Source organism: Oncorhynchus keta, chromosome 20, assembly GCF_023373465.1.
Source record: "Oncorhynchus keta strain PuntledgeMale-10-30-2019 chromosome 20, Oket_V2, whole genome shotgun sequence".
Taxonomy (NCBI): Eukaryota; Metazoa; Chordata; class Actinopteri; order Salmoniformes; family Salmonidae; genus Oncorhynchus; species Oncorhynchus keta.
The window spans coordinates 31293356-31313329 of NC_068440.1; the positions used below are offsets into that span (position 1 = coordinate 31293356).

The 19974-nt window shown below is 44.6% G+C and overlaps 1 protein-coding gene across 7 annotated transcripts in view; it reads right to left on the minus strand.

Moving 5' to 3' along the window:
* Nucleotides 1-1323: 1323 nt before the first annotated feature.
* elmo1 (engulfment and cell motility 1 (ced-12 homolog, C. elegans)) overlaps nt 1324-19974 on the minus strand; it is a 192756-nt gene continuing 174105 nt past the window's right edge. For all 7 annotated transcript variants that reach the window (XM_052472646.1, XM_052472647.1, XM_052472648.1 and 4 more), the window contains 5 exons: nt 12868-12980; nt 8910-9017; nt 8503-8585; nt 3196-3273; nt 1324-2956 (listed from right to left, as the gene is read on the minus strand). In XM_052472646.1, coding sequence (XP_052328606.1) covers nt 2756-2956; nt 3196-3273; nt 8503-8585; nt 8910-9017; nt 12868-12980 — 583 coding nt within the window. In that variant the 3' untranslated portion in view covers nt 1324-2755. The remainder of the gene's footprint in view (nt 2957-3195; nt 3274-8502; nt 8586-8909; nt 9018-12867; nt 12981-19974) is intronic.

Sequence of the window (19974 nt, forward strand, 5' to 3'; positions counted from 1 at the left end):
GAGAGAGAAGAGAGCGGAGAGAGAGAGCGGAGAGAAAGAGAGAGGAAAGAGAGAGCGGAGAGAGAAAGCGGAGAGAGAGAGGAAAGAGAGAGAGGAGAGAGAGCTGAAAGAGAGAGAGTGGAGAGAGAGAGAGTGGAGAGCAGAGAGTGGAGAGAGAGCAGAGAGAGGAAAGAGAGAGCGGAGAGAGGGGAGAGCGAGCGGAGAGAGAGCAGAGAGAGAGAGGAGAGCGAGCAGAGAGAGCGGAGAGAGAGCAGAGAGAGCGGAAAGAGAGCAGAGAGAGAGAGCGGAGAGAGAGCAGAGAGCGGAATTGTGAGCAGAGAGAGAGGAGAGCGAGCAGAGAGAGAGCGGAGAGAGAGCAGAGAGATCAGAGAGAGAGAGGAGAGCGAGCAGAGAGAGCAGAGAGAGAGCGGAGAGAGAGCAGAGAGAGAGAGCGGAGAGAGAGCAGAGAAAGAGCAGAGAGAGAGCAGAGAGAGAGCGGAAAGAGAGCAGAGAAAGAGCGAGAGGAGAGCGAGAGCGGAGAGAGAGAGCGCGGAGAGAGAGAGAGCGGAGAGAGAGAGAGAGCGGAGAGAGAGAAAGAGCGGAGAGAGAGAGCGGAGAGCAGATAGAGAGTGGAGAGTGAGAGCAGGGAGAGCGGAGAGATAGCGGAAAGAGAAAGGAGAGAGATAGGAGAGAGAGAGAAAAAAAAGAGAGAGGAGAGAGAGAGAGCGGAGAGATAGCGGAAAGAGAAAGGAGAGAGATAGGAGAGAGAGAGAAAAAAAGAGAGAGTGGAGAGAGAGAGAGCGCTGCATTTTATGTGTACTGCACGTGGCAGTCTCTTGGATCAGAGTTCTTCCACAGGAGAGAGCGAGAGCAAGTGATACAGAGAGCAAGTGATACAGAGAGCAAGTGATACAGAGAGAGAGATACAGAGAGAGAGAGATACAGAGCGAGAGAGGTAGAGAGCGAGAGATACGGAGAGATGGAGAGGAAAATAGAAGGGAGAGTAATAGCTGGAGAGTATCTTGTCATTCCTGCTCTCTCCACTCGCTCTCTCCCTCTCTCTCCGCTCTCTCTTCCTCTTTCTGCCCTCTCTCTTCCTCCCTCTCCCTTTCCCTTCTCTCTCTGCTCTCTCTCCGCTTGCTCTCTCTCTATGACATGCAAGCAGTTTTTTTTAATCAGCTGTATAGAAAGCCACATCAACAATAAGTGATGCAGTATTGGTATTTTTAGTGATAGGAGATTTGGTGGCATGGACACATACACAATAACAAAAGCTCATACCAGGTTGAAAGACAAAACTAATAATATCATATTTACAGTAATAATTGAATATGCAACAAGAGATGTCAGTTTCCTTAAATCTTTAATGTAAACAGCAGGTTGAGGGGCTTTCAGACCTAGATACGATCATCTGAAGGTATTAAATAATAAATCATATTAGAAATATCCACTCATGATTCGCTTTTAAATAAAATGTACATGAACCTCCAAATTTTGACGGCCACATAGATCTTGAAAACAAAACAAGTTCCCTTTATTAAAAACACAAACATCCCCAATACTGTCTACTTGGCAGCAGCACAAATATCACTATATTACACCATCAGCATAACAAAGATCTTTATTTATTTTGCTCAATATTGCTTCGGAATGTTACAGCAGTCGCAATCGAGCCTGATCGAACGTTATCAAGATGGAGGAAAGAGACAGGTGTACGTCTCAGGAAGCATGTAGCTATTAAAGTTGTGTGTTTGTTTGGGCTAAGCCAGTGTGTGAGTACACAGTATGCTCAAAGCAGCCGTGATATGGGGATAGAAGGCTTCAGGAACTTCAGAGGCAGTTTCCTATATTGTATTACAGTGCCAGGTTTCAGAACAACACACTTATTGTAACAGTCTAAAGACAGTATGTGAAGTATGGAGTAAGATACCTGGGAGAAAAACTCAAAATATACACTTCATCATCTTAAATACACTTGATCCTTTCTTCCTCTTAGAAACATTACCTTGCCACGTACATTACCTTGCCACATTAACATTGCCACGTAAATGTAAAACAGATTCTGTGTCTGAAATAGCACCCCATTCCCTACATAGTACACTACTTTATTCCCTATATAGTGCAGTTCTTTTAATCCTGGTCAAAGGTAATGCACTATATAGAGAATAGGGTGCCATTTAGGACACAGCCAGACTGTTGGCGATAAAAACTTAACGTCCCTCAACACCTCTTTACAGTCTCTTTATGAAATGAGCCATCTCACATCCAACGGCCTGTCGAAAGTCAACAAAACAAAACAGCCAAGCGTTTATCAAAGAGCTTTTCAACAACAAACCCCAAGCAAATGACATACGCTTCAGTGAAGGAGTGAAGAGTGAGCAGGTTTTAAGGTGAGAGGAACACTGTGACGACATCTTGGAGAGTGACGACCAAACAACAACGTTTAGAGACCATTGAGCCCGTTAGAAGAGCATGTCTGGTTTAGGACCCAAAGGACCCATATGGATGCTTCCTGGTTTGGTCTCCATGGTGATGGGATGGTTAAGTCAGTGGGTCGCAAAAAGTAATTAAGTGCTGCAAACCTATTAAACGCACCCTTTAATTAAAAAAGGAAGTTTGGCAAGAAGGAAGGAAAATTGTTCAATATAATCCTTTTTCTGTCGCTCATCATTTCATCATAATTTTTTTATTTTCCATTTTTTCCAGTTGCCGTTTTAGAAAAAAGAGAGTTGGTTGGTCCAGTCCAGGTGCTAAGTTATTTTGAATGGTTGGTTAGTTAGTTGCAGTCATAAACAAAGTCATAGTTGCTAGGTTCTTTGGGAATGGGGGGAGGGGCCTCTGGGATCTGGATGTTCTCCAGGTCGAGGAGGCGGAGCTTCATCTCCATGGAGAGTAGGGTGTCCATGTCTGACTTGGTGAAGTCACTGGTCATCTCCTTCCCCAGGAGGGCGTTCAGACCGTCCGTCCACACACAGTACTGAGGAGAGACAGGAGAGGATAAGTACGTGCACATACAGAGACAGACATACAGAGACAGACAGACAGACAGACAGACAGACAGACAACGCGCCCACCCCTGCACACACCTATAGCAGTGTATTAACATAAAGTGTCCTGTGTCATGCTGGAGAATGGACGACCTCCACGGACTTCCTCTCAGTCCATCTGTGAAAGCTGTCATTGGCTGGGTGACCGTGCCAGCTGCCTAGTGCTTACCTCATGTTTGTCCGGAGCGATGAAGTTTAAATACTCGTCTGACTCATATAGGACGGAGAAGGCCAGCTCCTGAACCTCCTGTAGTGAGAGAGAGGTAGAGAGAGGGGGAGGAAGGGAGAGAGAGAGAGAGAGAGAGAGAGAGAGAGAGAGAGAGAGAGAGAAAAGGAGGGAGTTAAAATGTACCACTGTCACTAACATGCTAATGAGCCGCTCCTCTCCTCTCCTCCAGTGTGTGCTTCCCTCCCGCTTTGACTCTCTAACACATTCCCTCCCCAGCCACTCCAACACCAGTTGTCTTGGCTGTCGTGTGCCGGCGCCACCTGCTGGGTGCCAGGGGACGGAGCATATCGAGCAGGGGTTCGGGGTACGAGCAGGGGTACGGTTGGGGGACAGAAAGGCACTTTGAGACATACTGTTGTCCAACACTAGATATTGAAATGCAGCCTAGGTCTGTGACTGCTCTGCCCGGGCCCAGAGAGGGGACTCTGCTCGTGTTCCCATTCATAAAGCCTAAACTTGGCCTAGGACACAGTCAGCCAGCCAGCCAGTCAGCCAGCCAGCCAGTCAGCCAGTCAGACAGCCAGTCAGCCAGCCAGCCAGTCAGCCAGCCAGCCAGTCAGACAGCCAGTCAGTCAGACAGCCAGTCAGCCAGCCAGTCAGTCAGTCAGACAGCCCTGTAGGCCCATTCTTTCAGAAAATCATATTCGCCAACAAAGTAATAAAGGTCCAGGTGAGAGAGAATCGGTGCTCCTTTGTCTTCCAGAACATATTTGCAGGACCTAATCATTCAGCGTTAGCAGAATGTATGGGTTTCTAATCAGTACTGAGAACCTATAGAGGCTGGGCCTACGTACCTGCTCAAAGGAAGGGCTAACAATTATTTGATCTTGGTTAAGATGTCTATACATAGAAGATCGAGGGATTTGGGTTTAACTAGGCTGACATGTCAACAGCCATCTTAAATGTGGGTTAATATTCCTTGATATTGTGCTGGCTATTATTTTATCATATAAGACACAGATACACTGACATATACTATATTTAAGCAATAAGGCCCAAGTGGGTTTGGTATATGTCCAATATACCACGGCTAAGGGCTGTTCTTAGGCACAACGCAACGCGGACCCTTATTGTTATTATAAATGAATAAATGTTTTGCCATACCCGTGGTATAACGTCTGATATGCCACGGCTGTTAGCCAATCAGCGTTCAGGGCTTGATCCACCCAGTTTATAATGTCATAAGACACAGCCAGACTAACAAATACTGTACTGTCATAGACACACTGACAGACACTATTATAAACTTGGCTAAAAAAGAATTGTCCCTTTTTCAGGACCCTGTCCTTCAAAGATAATTCGTAAAAATCCAAATAACTTCACAGATCTTCATTGTAAAGGGTTTACAGACTGTTTCCCATGCTTATCCAATGAACCATAAACAATTAATAAACATGCACCTGTGGAACGGTCGTTAAGACACTAACAGTTTACAGACAGTAGGCAATTAAGGTCACAGTTATGAAAACTTAGGACATTAAAGAGGCCTTTCTACTGCCTCTAAAAAGCACCAAAAGAAAGATGCCCAGGGTCCCTGCTCATCTGCGTGAACGTGCCTTAGGCATGCTGCAAGGAGGCATGAGGTGGCAGGTAACCTAGTGGTTAGACTGTTGGGCCAGTAACCGAAAGGTTGCTAGATTGAATCACCGAGCTGACAAGGTAAAAATCTGTCGTTCTGCCCCTGAACAAGGCAGTTAACCCACTGTTCCCTGGTAAGCCGTCATTGTAAATAAGAATTTGTTAAATTGCAATGTCTGTACTGTGAGACGTCTAAGACAGTGCTACAGGACGGACAGCTGACCATCCTTGCAGTGGCAGACCACATGTAACAACACCCGCACAGGATCGGTACATCCGAACATCACACCTGCGGGACAGGTACAGGGTGGCAACAACAACTGCCCGAGTTACACCAGGAACACACAATCCCTCCATCAGTGCTCAGACTGTCCGCAATAGGCTGAGAGAGGCTGGACTGAGGGCTTGTAGGCCTGTTGTAAGGCAGATCCTCACCAGGTAACAAGTCGCCTAAGGGCACAAACCCACCGTCGTTGGACCAGACAGGACTGGCAAAAAGTGCTCTTCACTGATGAACCAAGGTTTTGTCTCACCAGGGGTGATGGTCGGATTCGCGTTTATCGTTGAAGGAATGAGCGTTACACCGAGGTCTGAACTCTGGAGCGGGATCGATTTGGAGGTGGAGGGTCCGTCATGGTCTGGGGAGGTGTGTCACAGCATCATCGGACTGAGCTTGTTGTCATTGCAGGCAATCTCAACGCTGTGCATTACAGGGAAGATATACTCCTCCCTCATGTGGTACCCTTCCTGCAGGCTCATCCTGACATGACCCTCTAGCAAGACAATGCCATCAGCCATACTGCTCGATCTGTGTGTGATTTCCTGCAAGACAGGAATGTCAGTGTTTTGTCCAGCGAAGAGCCAAGATCTCAATCCCATTGAGCAGGTCTGGAACCTGTTGGATCGGAGGGTGAGGGCTAGGGCCATTCCCACCAGAAATGTCTGGGAACTTGCAGGTGACTTGGTGAAAGAGTGGGGTAACATCTCACTTCGGTAACATCTGGCAAAATTGGCAAATCTGGTGCAGTCCATGAGGAGATTATTTTGGTGTCAGTAGAAAGGTCTCTTTAGTGTCCTAAGTGAGATGTTACCTAAGTGAGATGGCAAATCTGGTGCAGTCCATGAGGAAATGATGCACTTAATGCAGCTGGTGTCCACACCAGATACTGACTGTCACTTTTGATTTTGACCCCTCCTTTGTTCAGGTACACAATCTTCCATTTCTGTTAGTCACATGTCTGTGGAACTTGTTCAGTTTATGTCTCAGTTGTTGAATCTTGTTATGTTCATAAAAATATTTACACATGTTAAGTTTGCTGAAAATAAACGCAGTTGACAGTGAGAGGACATTTATTTTTTTACTGAGTTTATAGGACACAGATACACTGACAGATACTGTTATATAAGACACAGATACACTGACAGATATTGTTATATAAGAGACAGATACGCTGACATACTGTTATATCAGAGACAGATACGCTGATATACTGTTATATAAGACACAGATACGCTGATATACTGTTATTTAAGACACAGATACGCTGATATACTGTTATATAAGACACAGATACGCTGACATACTGTTATATAAGAGACAGATACGCTGATATACTGTTATATAAGACACAGATACGCTGACATACTGTTATATAAGACACAGATACGCTGATATACTGTTATATAAGACACAGATACGCTGATATACTGTTATATAAGACACAGATACGCTGATATACTGTTATATAAGACACAGATACGCTGACATACTGTTATATAAGACACAGATACACTGACATACTGTTATATAAGACACAGATACGCTGACATACTGTTATATAATAATAATAATAATAATATATGCCATTTAGCTGACGCTTTTATCCAAAGCGACTTACAGTCATGTGTGCATACATTCTACGTATGGGTGGTCCCGGGAATCGAACCCACTACCCTGGCGTTACAAGCGCCATGCTCTACCAACTGAGCCACAGAAGGACCATGTTATATAAGACACAGATACGCTGATATACTGTTATATAAGACACAGATACACTGACATACTGTTATATAAGACACAGATACGCTGATATACTGTTATATAAGACACAGATACGCTGACATACTGTTATATAAGACACAGATACGCTGATATACTGTTATATAAGACACAGATACGCTGACATACTGTTATATAAGACACAGATACGCTGATATACTGTCATATAAGACACAGATACGCTGACATACTGTTATATAAGACACAGATACGCTGATATACTGTTATATAAGAGACAGATACGCTGACATACTGTTATATAAGACACAGATACGCTGATATACTGTTATATAAGACACAGATACGCTGATATACTGTTATATAAGACACAGATACGCTGACATACTGTTATATAAGACACAGATACACTGACATACTGTTATATAAGACACAGATACACTGATATACTGTTATATAAGACACAGATACGCTGACATACTGTTATATAAGACACAGATACACTGATATACTGTCATATAAGACACAGATACGCTGACATACTGTTATATAAGAGACAGATACGCTGATATACTGTTATACTGTCAGCCTTGTCTCAGGATGGTAAGTTGGTGGTTGAAGATATCCCTCTAGTGGTGTGGGGGCTGTGCTTTGGCAAAGTGGGTGGGGTTATATCTTCCTGTTTGGCCCTGTCCGGGGGTGTCCTCGGATGGGGCCACAGTGTCTCCTGTCCCCTCCTGTCTCAGCCTCCAGTATTTATGCTGCAGTAGTTTGTGTCGGGGGGCTAGGGTCAGTTTGTTATATCTGGAGTACCCCTCCTGTCCTAATTCGGTGTCCTGTGTGAATCTAAGTGTGCGTTCTCTAATTCTCTCCTTCTTTCTTTCTCTCTCTCGGAGGACCTGAGCCCTAGGACCATGCCCCAGGACTACCTGACATGATGACTCCTTGCTGTCCCCAGTCCACCTGGCCATGCTGCTGCTCCAGTTTCAACTGTTCTGCCTTACTATTATTCGACCATGCTGGTCATTTATGAACATTTGAACATCTTGGCCATGTTCTGTTATAATCTCCACCCGGCCCAGCCAGAAGAGGACGGGCCACCCCACATATGCTCTCTCTAATTCTCTCTTTCTTTCTTTCTCTCTCTCGGAGGACCTGAGCCCTAGGACCGTGCCCCAGGACTACCTGACATGATGACTCCTTGCTGTCCCCAGTCCACCTGGCCATGCTGCTGCTCCAGTTTCAACTGTTCTGCCTTGTTATTATTCGACCATGCTGGTCATTTATGAACATTTGAACATCTTGGCCATGTTCTGTTATAATCTCCACCCGGCACAGCCAGAAGAGGACTGGCCACCCCACATAGCCTGGTTCCTCTCTAGGTTTCTTCCTAGGTTTTGGCCTTTCTAGGGAGTTTTTCCTAGCCACCGTGCTTCTACACCTGCATTGCTTGCTGTTTGGGGTTTTAGGCTGGGTTTCTGTACAGCACTTTGAGATATCAGCTGATGTACGAAGGGCTATATAAATAAATTTGATTTGATTTGATTTATATAAGACACAGATACACTGACATACTGTTATATAAGACACAGATACGCTGATATACTGTTATATAAGACACAGATACGCTGACATACTGTAGATACACTCACCTTGTTCTGCTTCAGAGATCCCTTCTCCTTCATGTGAGGACAGTCCTTACCAGTCACCACCGCTTTCATGTCGGCCACGGGTACTATGGGAGGAGGAGGAAGAGGAGGAGAGGAACGGCAACATCAAGGAAAACATAATTTTATCCTCCTCATCATCAGTTAGTTTACACTACATTTTAGTCATTAAGCAGACACTCTTATCCAGAGTGACTTACAAGTTAGTGCATTCATCTGAAGATAGCTAGGTTAGAAAAACCACATATCACAGTTCTGTTGACATGCTGCATTAACTACTAACAATGTCAACAACAACCACCATCTTATTTAGCAAATGTCAGTTGTCTCTTTTTAAAGGAAAACTGACAGTTTGTTTGACCCAGAGCAGTACTGGTGTTGCTACAACTCACATTTTTCCTGTAGAGAGTCATGGGGCACCTCTCCCTGAGGGCTCTCCTCCAGATCTCCGTAGTGCAGGACTTTATGGTTCGGAGACAGTCGACAGTACCAGAACTTATCTATGGAGAGAGGGAGAGAAAACCAGGGTTTAATGTCTAGATCAGTGGATAAAAGCAAAAGCAAATCAGTATATGACGAGGGAGGAAAGGACCAGCATAGAAGACCTACAAACCTGTGAAACAGACACTAATACATCTAGATTCTGTACATACTGTATAGACCAGAACCACCCAAATCATATTGATGCTGTTTTCTAAAGGCTGCAACACCAAACACCAAAAGCCTAACACTATCCCATATGGACAGTTAGACACAGACAGTGAAAGTGGCACCTGAATCAGGTCAGGTGAGCGATGCTATCATGTGCCTGAGGTGGCTAGCGTTACTGAAGCCCTGGCACTGGGGTGCTATCGCCTGCTGGGCAGCTGGCACGCCTGAGCACCGTGGGCAGGGCTCCCGTAGAGCAAGACCTTTCACTTTATTCTCTACCCACCGTGCCAGCTCTTGCCCCGCCTTGGCACGTCCCTGGCAGAGCAGAGCTAGGCTGGCCCACGCATGGGCGGCACAGTCAAAATCCTAATGGCTGAGAATAGACATTTGGCAGCAGGGAGGCTGGCTGGTGCTGGTCTGTATGGAGTGGCTGTGTTGTGTCTAGTAGAGAGGTAGAGGGGTAGTGGTAGAGAGGTGTAGAGGTGTAGAGATCGAGAGGTCGAGAGGTAGAGAGGTGTAGAGGTAGAAAGGTGTAGAGGTAGAGAGGTGTAGAGGTAGAGAGGTGTAGAGGTAGAGAGGTAGAGAGAAAGAGGGAGAAGCCAACCGCCATTTAAGAGCTGTTAGATGAATAGTTAATATGGAAATATGATTTGAGAGGAAGCACTTGGAGAGTCCAGGGTGGAAGTGTGTGTAGATGGGAGGATAGAGGCGGTTGAAGTACAAATTATAACTCTTCAGTTGTGCTCACTCAGGTACTCTACAGTGTGGTGGCAGACAGCCAACAGCCTTTAGGCCCTGGGACGACATAGAGAATGCCTTTTAAATACTGTGCTGAGCCAGCTTCCAGCGCTTCTCACACACACACACTACCTTTGTGTGTGTGTGTGAGAGAGAGAGAGACAGAGATAGAGACTGAAGAGGACAGAGAGAGACAGTCTGGTCTCGGTTGGTGAGATGAAATCTTCACCGGCTGTTAAAAACTCCACATTATAGCGGTGCTAAGCGATAAGGCCTTTCCCTGTGGTCTCCTCCTCGCTCTCCCCTGTTCCTGCCATGCCGAGGCTGTTCCTGCCATGTCGAGGCCCCAGCCACAGCCAGTATGAAAAGGATATTAGGCTCAACACTCCCCAAACACTCCAATCGGAAGTGTACAAGTTTTATCCATGGTGCAGCTCCACAGTCCTTTACAGGGAAAGGATGAACAGGCTTCCATTCCACAGCCACAGTTAAATAAAGGACAGGGAGATATGGTCCCAAATGGCACCCTGTTCCCTATGTAGTACACTACTTTTGACCAGGTCCCATAGGATGCAATTTAGGACACAAACATACCCTATGCTTCTACTGAAAGGAGGTTTATTTATTTGACTGTTAATAAAAGCTGCGTAAAATGTTATGGGACCTGGGACGTTACATTGAAAAGGATGTATTCTGTAACCGTCTTTCACCTGGGGCGAGAACAAGCAAAGAAAGGATCCTCTCTGTCCTGAAAACTCAACCTTAATGTCCACGACGCGAACAAACACCCACGGCAAAAAAATAGTCACTGGCAGATACTACAACCACAATTCCCTTTAATACATCCGCAGCGCTGACTAATTTGGGTTCAACGGTTCTGAAGAGTCACGCTAACCGACCTCATGTCCATTCCAGAACACTGACATGACCAGGGGAGAGCTTTAGAAACCGGGCCGGGAATTGAATTAAGGCCGTTCCTCCATTACTGAAATTGATTCACGCACTTCAGAGCAATGAGACTCTGCGGTACTGTAGAGCTGGGGAGAGAAACTGTTCCAGACAACAAGGGTAAGTCGAGAGCCACACAGCTCAGATATTAGCCTGTCTTGGAAGCAATAGACCATCTCAGTTAGTTCCAGACACCTGGGGTATTCATGTATTGGCTCATTTTTGGAGGAGTAGCGGTTTGGCATGGTGTGTATGTGTGCTTGTGGGTGTGTGACAAAGGCTGCCAAATTCGGATATTTTTTCCCCTAATTGGTCTTTTGACCAATCCGATTAGCTCTGAAAAAGATCTGATGTGATTGATCAAAAGACCAATTAGTAGTAGAAAGGCTGCGTTTCCACAGAGAGTTTAACAAAGCAACCCAGACTTTTGAACAGCCTCCAAGGTTACCACTATGGCTCCATCAAAGCCAAAGGAGACTGCCCACTTAGAGAGGAATATGCTGCAGAATACAGAGAGAGCGAGACAGACAGAAAGAGGTGGTGGTGTGGTGGAGGAGGAGAAGAGAGCAGATTGATAAGAGTGGACTGAACAGAGAAAAGGGACAGTGTGGGAGGGAGGGATGTGTGGAAATAAAGGAGAGAAAGAGTGTTTTAATGGTGTGGTGGGGGTTGGTGAGCTGGCCTGAGAGAGAGTGTGTTTTAATGGTGTGGTGGGGGTTGGTGAGCTGGCCTGAGAGAGAGTGTGTTTTAATGGTGTGGTGGGGGTTGGTGAGCTGGCCAGAGTGAGAGCGTGTGTTTTAATGGTATGGTGGGGGTTGGTGAGCTGGCCTGAGAGAGAGTGTGTTTTAATGGTGTGGTGGGGGTTAGTAAGCTGGCCAGAGAGAGAGAGAGAGAGAGAGAGAGAGGAGAGAGAGAGAGAGGAGAGAGAGAGAGGAGAGAGGAGAGAGGAGAGAGAGGAGAGAGAGAGAGAGAGAGAGAGAGAGAGAGAGAGAGAGAGAGAGAGAGAGAGAGAGAGAGAGAGAGAGAGAGAGAGAGAGAGAGAGAGGAGAGAGAGAGAGAGAGGAGAGAGAGAGAGAGGGAGAGAGAGAGAGAGAGAGAGAGAGAGAGAGAGAGAGAGAGAGAGAGAGAGAGGAGAGAGAGAGAGAGAGAGAGAGAGAGAGAGAGAGGAGAGAGAGAGAGAGAGAGAGAGAGAGAGAGAGAGAGAGAGGAGAGAGAGAGAGAGAGAGAGAGAGAGGAGAGAGAGGAGAGAGGAGATAGAGGGAGAGAGAGAGGTATCCAATCTGTAGTAGTTACAGTCTTGTGTCATCGCTACAACTCCCGTACGGACTCGGGAGTGGCGAAGGTTACGGACTCGGGAGAGGCGAAGGTCAAGAGCCATGCGTCCCCCAAAACACAACTCAACCGAGCCGCACTGTTTCTTGACACAATGCCCACTTAACCGGAAAGCCAGCCGCAGCAATGTGTCGGAGGAAACACCGTACACCTGGCGACCTGGTCAGCGTGCACTGCGCCCGGCCCAAGTGCGCGATGAGACAAGGATATCCCTGCCGACCAAACCCTCCCTAACCCGGACGACACTGGGCCAATTGTGCGCCGCCCCATGGGCCTCCCGGTCACGGCCGGCTGCGACAGAGCCTGGCCTGGAACCCAGAATCTCTGGTGGCACAGCTTAGACCACTGCGCCACCCGGGAGGCTAGAGAGTGAGTGTTTTAATGGTGTGGTGAGGGTTGGTGAGCCGGCCTGAGAGAGAGACAAGGCACCTGTGTAGGATAGTGTGTGGGAGTGTGACACTGGGTGAGATATGAGGTTGTTTGGTGTAGAGGGCAGCGAATAATGTACACAGGCCAAACTCTCTCTCTCTGTGTGAGTGAGTGAGTGAGTGAGTGAGTGAGTGAGTGAGTGAGTGAGTGAGTGAGTGAGTGAGTGAGTGAGTGAGTGAGTGAGTGAGTGAGTGAGTGAGTGAGTGAGTGAGTGAGTGAGTGAGAGAGAGAGAGAGAGAGAGAGACACCCACCTTGCCTCCGGCGGCTGCTGATCTTCCTGAAGCAGGTTCCATCACACAGACGGTTGAGCCTCTGTTGTTTGATAAGCTCCATGATCTCTGGCTGGATCTTCTCCCGCAGCTCCCTACAGACCAGAGAGAGAAACAGTCAGAGACAGAGACCAGTCAGTCACACAGACACTCTGAGAGATGGGTTGCGTCAACATAACTTAACAGTTTTTTGTTAGTTGAGATTTAAAAAACAAACTTGAATGAATAAAGTGTAGATCAGCATTGAGACCAGGGTCTAACTTACAAGGGAGACCGAGGAACATGAACACAACATGTAACACACATCATGTACAATAATAATATCAATACAATATATACAACGAGATGAATCAAAACAAACACAACACTTACACATCACCTCCCGTAAAACTCCATGTAAACTGTCCAATGGAAACCAGCGAGTCTAATTTCAAGGTAGGCGAAGGCTATTCCATGAGCCGGTGGCCTAACAACTAAAAGCATTTCCCCCGGGTCAGTGGAGACCAGCGGGTCCTCCAGAACCAGCCGGTCCTCCAGAACCAGCCAGTCCAGAGAGTGGGTCTGAAAATAGCTGGATCTCCAATTAATTTGTGAGTTGTGTTAGTAGGGTAGACTCTGAAGTAACCAATGCTGGATCAGAGACTCCCAGCCAACAGAACTATACAATATGCAGTGAATGAAAATTGTCCACCAACGATAAAACGCAGTGCTGAGTGAAAGGTTTTAAAATGATATCACCATAATCAACTACTGGAGAAGTGTTGCTTGAACAATCTTCCTTATACTATCCAGTCAGGCAGGATTTATTTCTATAGACGAAACCAATCTCAATTCTCAGCCTTTTTTGTCAGTTACAAAGAGATGAATGTTACATGTTTTAACAGATAGACCAATGTTACTTATATAAATAGTGAAGAGAACGAGGCAAAAAATAACCTTTCTTGATATTGAGGAAACTAAATTGAATACCGTCAGTAAACACACAGTGTTTTGTCCGTTAGATAGTTCTTGAACCAATTGCAATATACCTGATTAAGGCCCATTTCAGACAACCTTTGAACAAGTAAGAAATGGACAACTGTATCAAACGTTATCTGTTACTGTGATTATCTCTCCTTCGACAGGTCAAGAAATAAGGCAGCACAATGACGTGTATAATTTAAACAACATCGACATCCTCAAAGACAAGTGTAGCTGCTGAAACAGTGCTATGTCCCGGTCTAAAACCAGATTGGTGCTCATTACGAATACAAATAGAAGTTAAAAAAGTTTGTCAAGGCAAGATACAGTTGAAGTGGGAAGTTTACATCCACTTAGGTTGGAGTCATTAAAACTTGTTATTCAACCACTCCACACATTTCTTGTTAACAATCTATAGTTTTGGCAAGTTGGTTAGGACATCTACTTTGTGCATAATGCAAGTAGTTTTTCCAACCATTTTTTACAGATGGATTATTTCACTTATAATTCACACTAAATTGACTGTGCCTTTAAAAAGCATGGAAAATTCCAGAAAATTATGTCATGGCTTTAGAAGCTTCTGATAGGCTAATTGACATCATTTGAGTCAATTGGAGGTGTACCTGTGGATGTATTTCAGGGCCTACCTTTAAACTCAGTGCCTCTGCTTGACAACACGGGAATAATCTAAATAAATCAGCCAAGAGCTCAGCCAAGAAGTATAAACACCATGGGACCACGCAGTCATCATACCGCTCAGGAAGGAGATGTGTTCTGTCTCCTTGAGATGAACGTGCTTTGGTGCGAAAAGTGCAAATCAATTCCAGAACAACAACAAAGGACCTTGTGAAGATTCTGGAGGAAACTGGGACAAAAGTATCTATATCCACAGTAAAACGAGTCCTATATCGACATAACCTGAAAGGCCGCTCAGCAAGGAAGGAGCCACTGCTCCAAAACCGCCATAAAGAGCCAGACTATGGTTTGCAACTGCACATGGGGACAACGATTGTACTTTCTGGAGAAATGTCCTCTGGTCTGATGAAGGAAAAATAGAACTGTTTGGCCATAATGACCATTGTTGTGTTTGGAGGAAAAAGGGGGAGGCTTGCAAGCCGAAGAACAACATTCTAACCGTGAAGCACAGGGGTGGCAGCATCATGTTGTGGGGGTGCTTTGCTGCAGGAGGGACTGGTGCACTTCACAAAATAGATGGCATCATGAGGTAGGAAAATTATGTGGATATATTGAAGCAACATCTCAAGACATCATTCAGGAAGTTAAAGCTTGGTCGCAAATGGGTCTTCCAAATGGACAATGACCCCAAGCATACTTCCAAAGTTGTGGCAAAATGGCTTAAGGACAACAAAGTCAACGTATTGGAGTGGCCATCACAAAGCCCTGACCTCACTCCTATCGAGAATTTGTGTACAGAACTGAAAAAGCATGTGCGAGCAAGGAGGCCTACAAACCTGACTCAGTTACACCAGCTCTGTCAGGAGGAATGGGCCAAAATTCACCCAACTTATTCTGGGAAGCTTGTGGAAGGCTAGCCAAAACATTTGACCCAAGTTAAACAATTTAAAGGCAATGCTACCAAATACTAATTGAGTGTATGTAAACTTCTGACCCACTGGGATGTGATGAAAGAAATAAAAGCTGAAATAAATCACTCTACTATTATTCTGACATTTCACATTCTTAAAATAAAGTGGTGATCCTAACTGACTTAAGACAGGGACTTTTTACTAGGATTAAATGTCAGGAATTGTGAAAAACTCAGTTTAAATGTATTTGGCTCAGGTGTATGTAAACTTCCGACTTCAACTGTGGCTCTGGCAAGGCAAGATAGTTTGTAAATTAGACGGTCGTTATCCAAGTCAGCCTTTGTGTAGCTCTTAGGGATAACCCCAGGAGTTCTGCAGTAAGTAGTGCAGAAAGACGCAGCAGATCAGGTGTGTCAGCCCCAGTGTATTATTATATATTTTTTTTTACATCGATCTTCAATAAGGCACTTACTTGATCAGAGTAAGGCATATCATGTTGCATCAATGTATTTGATCAATTTGGAAAAAGTCCTCAATATAGCTACATCATTGTCATCTCAGTTGAATTTTCAACAAAAATTATTTGGTTGGTTTATTTTATCTTCATTTGGGATAGGGGGCAGCATTTTCACGTTCGGATGAAAAGCGTGCCCAGAGTAAACTGCCTGCAACTCAGGCCCAGAAGCTAATATTTGCATATTATTAGTAGATTTGGATAGTTTCTAAAACAGTTTGAATGATGTCTGTGAGTATAACAGAACACATATGGCAGGCAAAAACCTGAGAAAAATCCAACCAGGAAGTGGGAAATCTGAGGTTTGTAGTTTTTCAACTCATTGCCTATCAAATATACAGTGTCTATGGGGTCATATTGCACTTCCTAAGGCTTAGATCAACAGTCTTTAGAATGTTGTTTGAGGCTTCTACTGTGCAGTGGGGGCGAATGAGAGCTGTTTCAACCAGGTGTCTGACTGAAGGCCATGAGCTGATCACGCACGCACCCGTGAGAGCGACCTGCATTCCATTTCATTTCTAAAGACAAAGGAATTCTCCAGTTGGAATATTATTGAAGATTTATTTTAAAAACATCCTAACGATTGATTCTATACATCGGTTGACATGTTTCTACCAACTGTAATATAACTTTTTGAACTTTTCATCTGAACTTACGCCTGGACTTGCCCGCGCCTGGTGAGTTTGGATTTGTTTGCGAAACGTGCAAATAAAAAGGAGGTATTTGGACATTATCGAACAAGTCAAACATTTATTGTGGAACTGGGGTTCCTGGGAGTGCATTCTGATGAAGATAATCAAAAGGTAAGTGAATATTTATAACGCTATTTCTGACTCCACAACATGGCGGGTATCTGTATGGCTTGTTTTTGTGTCTGAGCTCCATACTCAGATTATTGCATGGTTTTCTTTTCCGTAAAGCTTTTTTGAAATCTTTTTTTTCTTTTTTGAATTTAAAAAAAAAATCTGACACAGGTTGCATTAAGGAGAAGTATATCTATAATTCTGTGCATAATACTTGTATCTTTTATCAAAGTTTATGATGAGTATTTCTGTAAATTGATGTGGCTCTCTGCAAATTCGACAGATGTTTTCGAGGCCCAACATTACTGAACATAACGCACCAATGTAAACTGAGATTTTTGGATATAAATATGAACTTTTTCGAACAAAACATACATGTAATGTGTAACATTAAGTCCTATGAGTGCCATCTGATGAAGATCATCAAAGGTTAGTGATTAATTCTATCTTTATTTCTGCTTTTTGTGACTCCCCTCTTTGGCTGGAAAATGGCTGTATGTGACTAAGCTCTGACCTAACATAATCATATGGTGTGCTTTCGCTTTAAAGCCTTTTTCAAATCGGACATGATGGGTAGATTAACAAAAAGTTAAGCTTTGGTGTATTGCACTTGTGAATGTTGTCGAATTTCGCGCTCTGCCTTTTCAGGAGATGTTGTCGAGGGGTCCCTTAAAGCTTAAATGTAGTGGACACCTTCTAAATGTAGTGGACACCTTCTAAATGTAGTGGACACCTTCTAAATGTAGTGGACACCATCTAAATTTGACACTGTTAGACTGACTGGCCACAGACTGTGTGTGTGTGTGTGTGTGTGTGAGAGAGAGAGCCCCCCTCTCCACCCCATCCAATCCAATCCCCCCAGTCTCATTACCGAGGAGGGCGCTGCACAGTGCCCTGCTGTGATCCCTGTCATGTGGACTAACATGTAGGTTTCTCTGCGTGTTCTGTTTCTGGTATGAAAGATATGAACACAGCCCCTAACAGCTAGCCAAAATTAATTATACATACAACCTATTGACTGGGGAAACCTGCAGTGCCCACACAGTCCTACAGCTCACCAGCCAATCAGGACGCTGCTGTGGAGCTGACAGCCAATAAGAGGGCTGCTGTGGAGCGAACAGACAATTAGTGGGCAGTCCAATCAGATTTTCTCTTTCTCATTACGTCAGTTTCTCTGTGCCTTTCCCGAGCCGTTATTTTCACTGCAGCTCTGTGCTCTCAGATCATCAGTGGACCAGGGGTGACGTTTCCCCTAGGTACATATCTAGGATAATATCCCCTCCCACCCATTCAAACCTTAACCATTAGTGGGGAAAATGCTAAACTGGCTCAAGATCAGAGTCTAGGGTAAACGTCACCCTACTCTGATAACGAACTGTCGGGGAGAGGGGGATGCTAAGGAATGGATTCAGGTCCCATACATGTAATGACAGATCGTTAATTTTCTGTATAGCATTTGGTTGGGAATGATCTATATGGCTGGACACCCATAGTGAGATTGCCATTATCTGTGGCGGGGTCTGTGTCTCAGATGTTTTGGCACGGCCATTTCATAAATCAGATTCATTACAGCTCAAAGTCATTCTCTCCTTGCCTCTGAAAATCATCTGCAACTGAGTTAACTAAAATGAGCTCTTTCAAAGATAATACTCTGGAATGTAGTTGGAAGAGAGAGAGAGAGTAGTTGGAAGAGTATGAAGTGGCAGGGCCCACTGAGATGAGAATGGAATGCAAACACTCATGGAAATGCAGTTTATATAGAAGTGTGGAATATTGAATGAAAATTCTATAGAGGATTTGAGAATAAATTATGAATGACTTGTTTCTTCCCCTTCTATACATTAAGATGCGTACTAACACTTTCTCTCAAAAGTTTCTCCTGCATGTCATATTAATTCCTTATAAAGATCCTGTTTAAAATTAGCTAGTCGAATTTGAATAAATGCCTTTACAGAATGTAAATATTACACAGGTCTTTCTTTATAGCACATTGTAAACCTAACACTGGAACAACACTTGCCCAAACCTTTAACGTTTACCAGCCAAATAAAACAAAAAATCAGTCTACCCGGCAGAGCAAATCAAGTGCACCTAAAGGTCTACCGCTGGCCAATCAGATAACTCAGATCAACGTGTATGCACAGATCTAGTGTCATAGACTGTAAAAAGTTTCCTTGATGCACAGCAAAGTTGATGTGAGATTTCAAAGCTTTTAGAACCATGACCAGAGAGAGACAAAACAAATCCAACAAAGAGCTGCTGTTTTTATGAGTAAGTTAATGTTCAACAGTTTTATTAGCCATAAAATGTGTTTTTCCATAAGCTTGCATTGTTATTATTTGCGGCTTGTCTTTTTTCATTATCAAGGAATATTTCACTTTCTCTGGTCATAGACATTTTGGCCATCAGCTGGAAGACTGTCCCCTTATCTCAGCAGAGGGAGAGAGGAGGCTTCACTGCTGCCCCCTCCACTCAGACTGACCATCAGCTGGAAGACTGTCCCCTTATCTCAGCAGAGGGAGAGAGGAGGCTTCACTGCTTCCCCCTCCACTCAGACTGACAATCAGCTGGAAGACTGTCCCCTTATCTCAGCAGAGGGAGAGAGGAGGCTTCACTGCTGCCCCCTCCACTCAGACTGACCATCAGCTGGAAGACTGTCCCCTTATCTCAGCAGAGGGAGAGACCATCAGCTGGAGGCTTATCTCACTGCTTCCCCCCCTCCACCATCAGCAGACTGACCATCAGCTGGAAGACTGTCCCCTTATCTCAGCTGGAAGACTGTCCCCTTATCTCAGGAGAGATGAGGCTTCACTGCTTCCCCTCCACTCAGACTGACAATCAGCTGGAAGACTGTCCCCTTATCTCAGCAGAGGGAGAGAGGAGGCTTCACTGCTTCCCCCTCCACTCAGACTAACCATCAGCTGGAAGACTCCCTTATCTCTGAGAAGAACAACATTTTACAAAAAAAATCAAATCTGAGTGGTAGATCTCAGCTTGCATTTTGACTCAAAGGAATATTGACTCAGAAAGGAATATTGACTCAGAAAGGAATATTGACTCAGAAAGGAATATTGACTCAGAAAAGGTTGTTGACCACTGCTGCAGCCTAATAAGAACTTAATGGGGTACTGACTGAATACCATTTGTAGGCAAATCAGATTATAATGCAGATTTTCAATCATGAGGGGAACCGAATGCATGCGTCTGATGCAGCATATGTAAATAGCTGAATTTAGTTTTTTTTATGAAAAAGGGGGTGAAATAA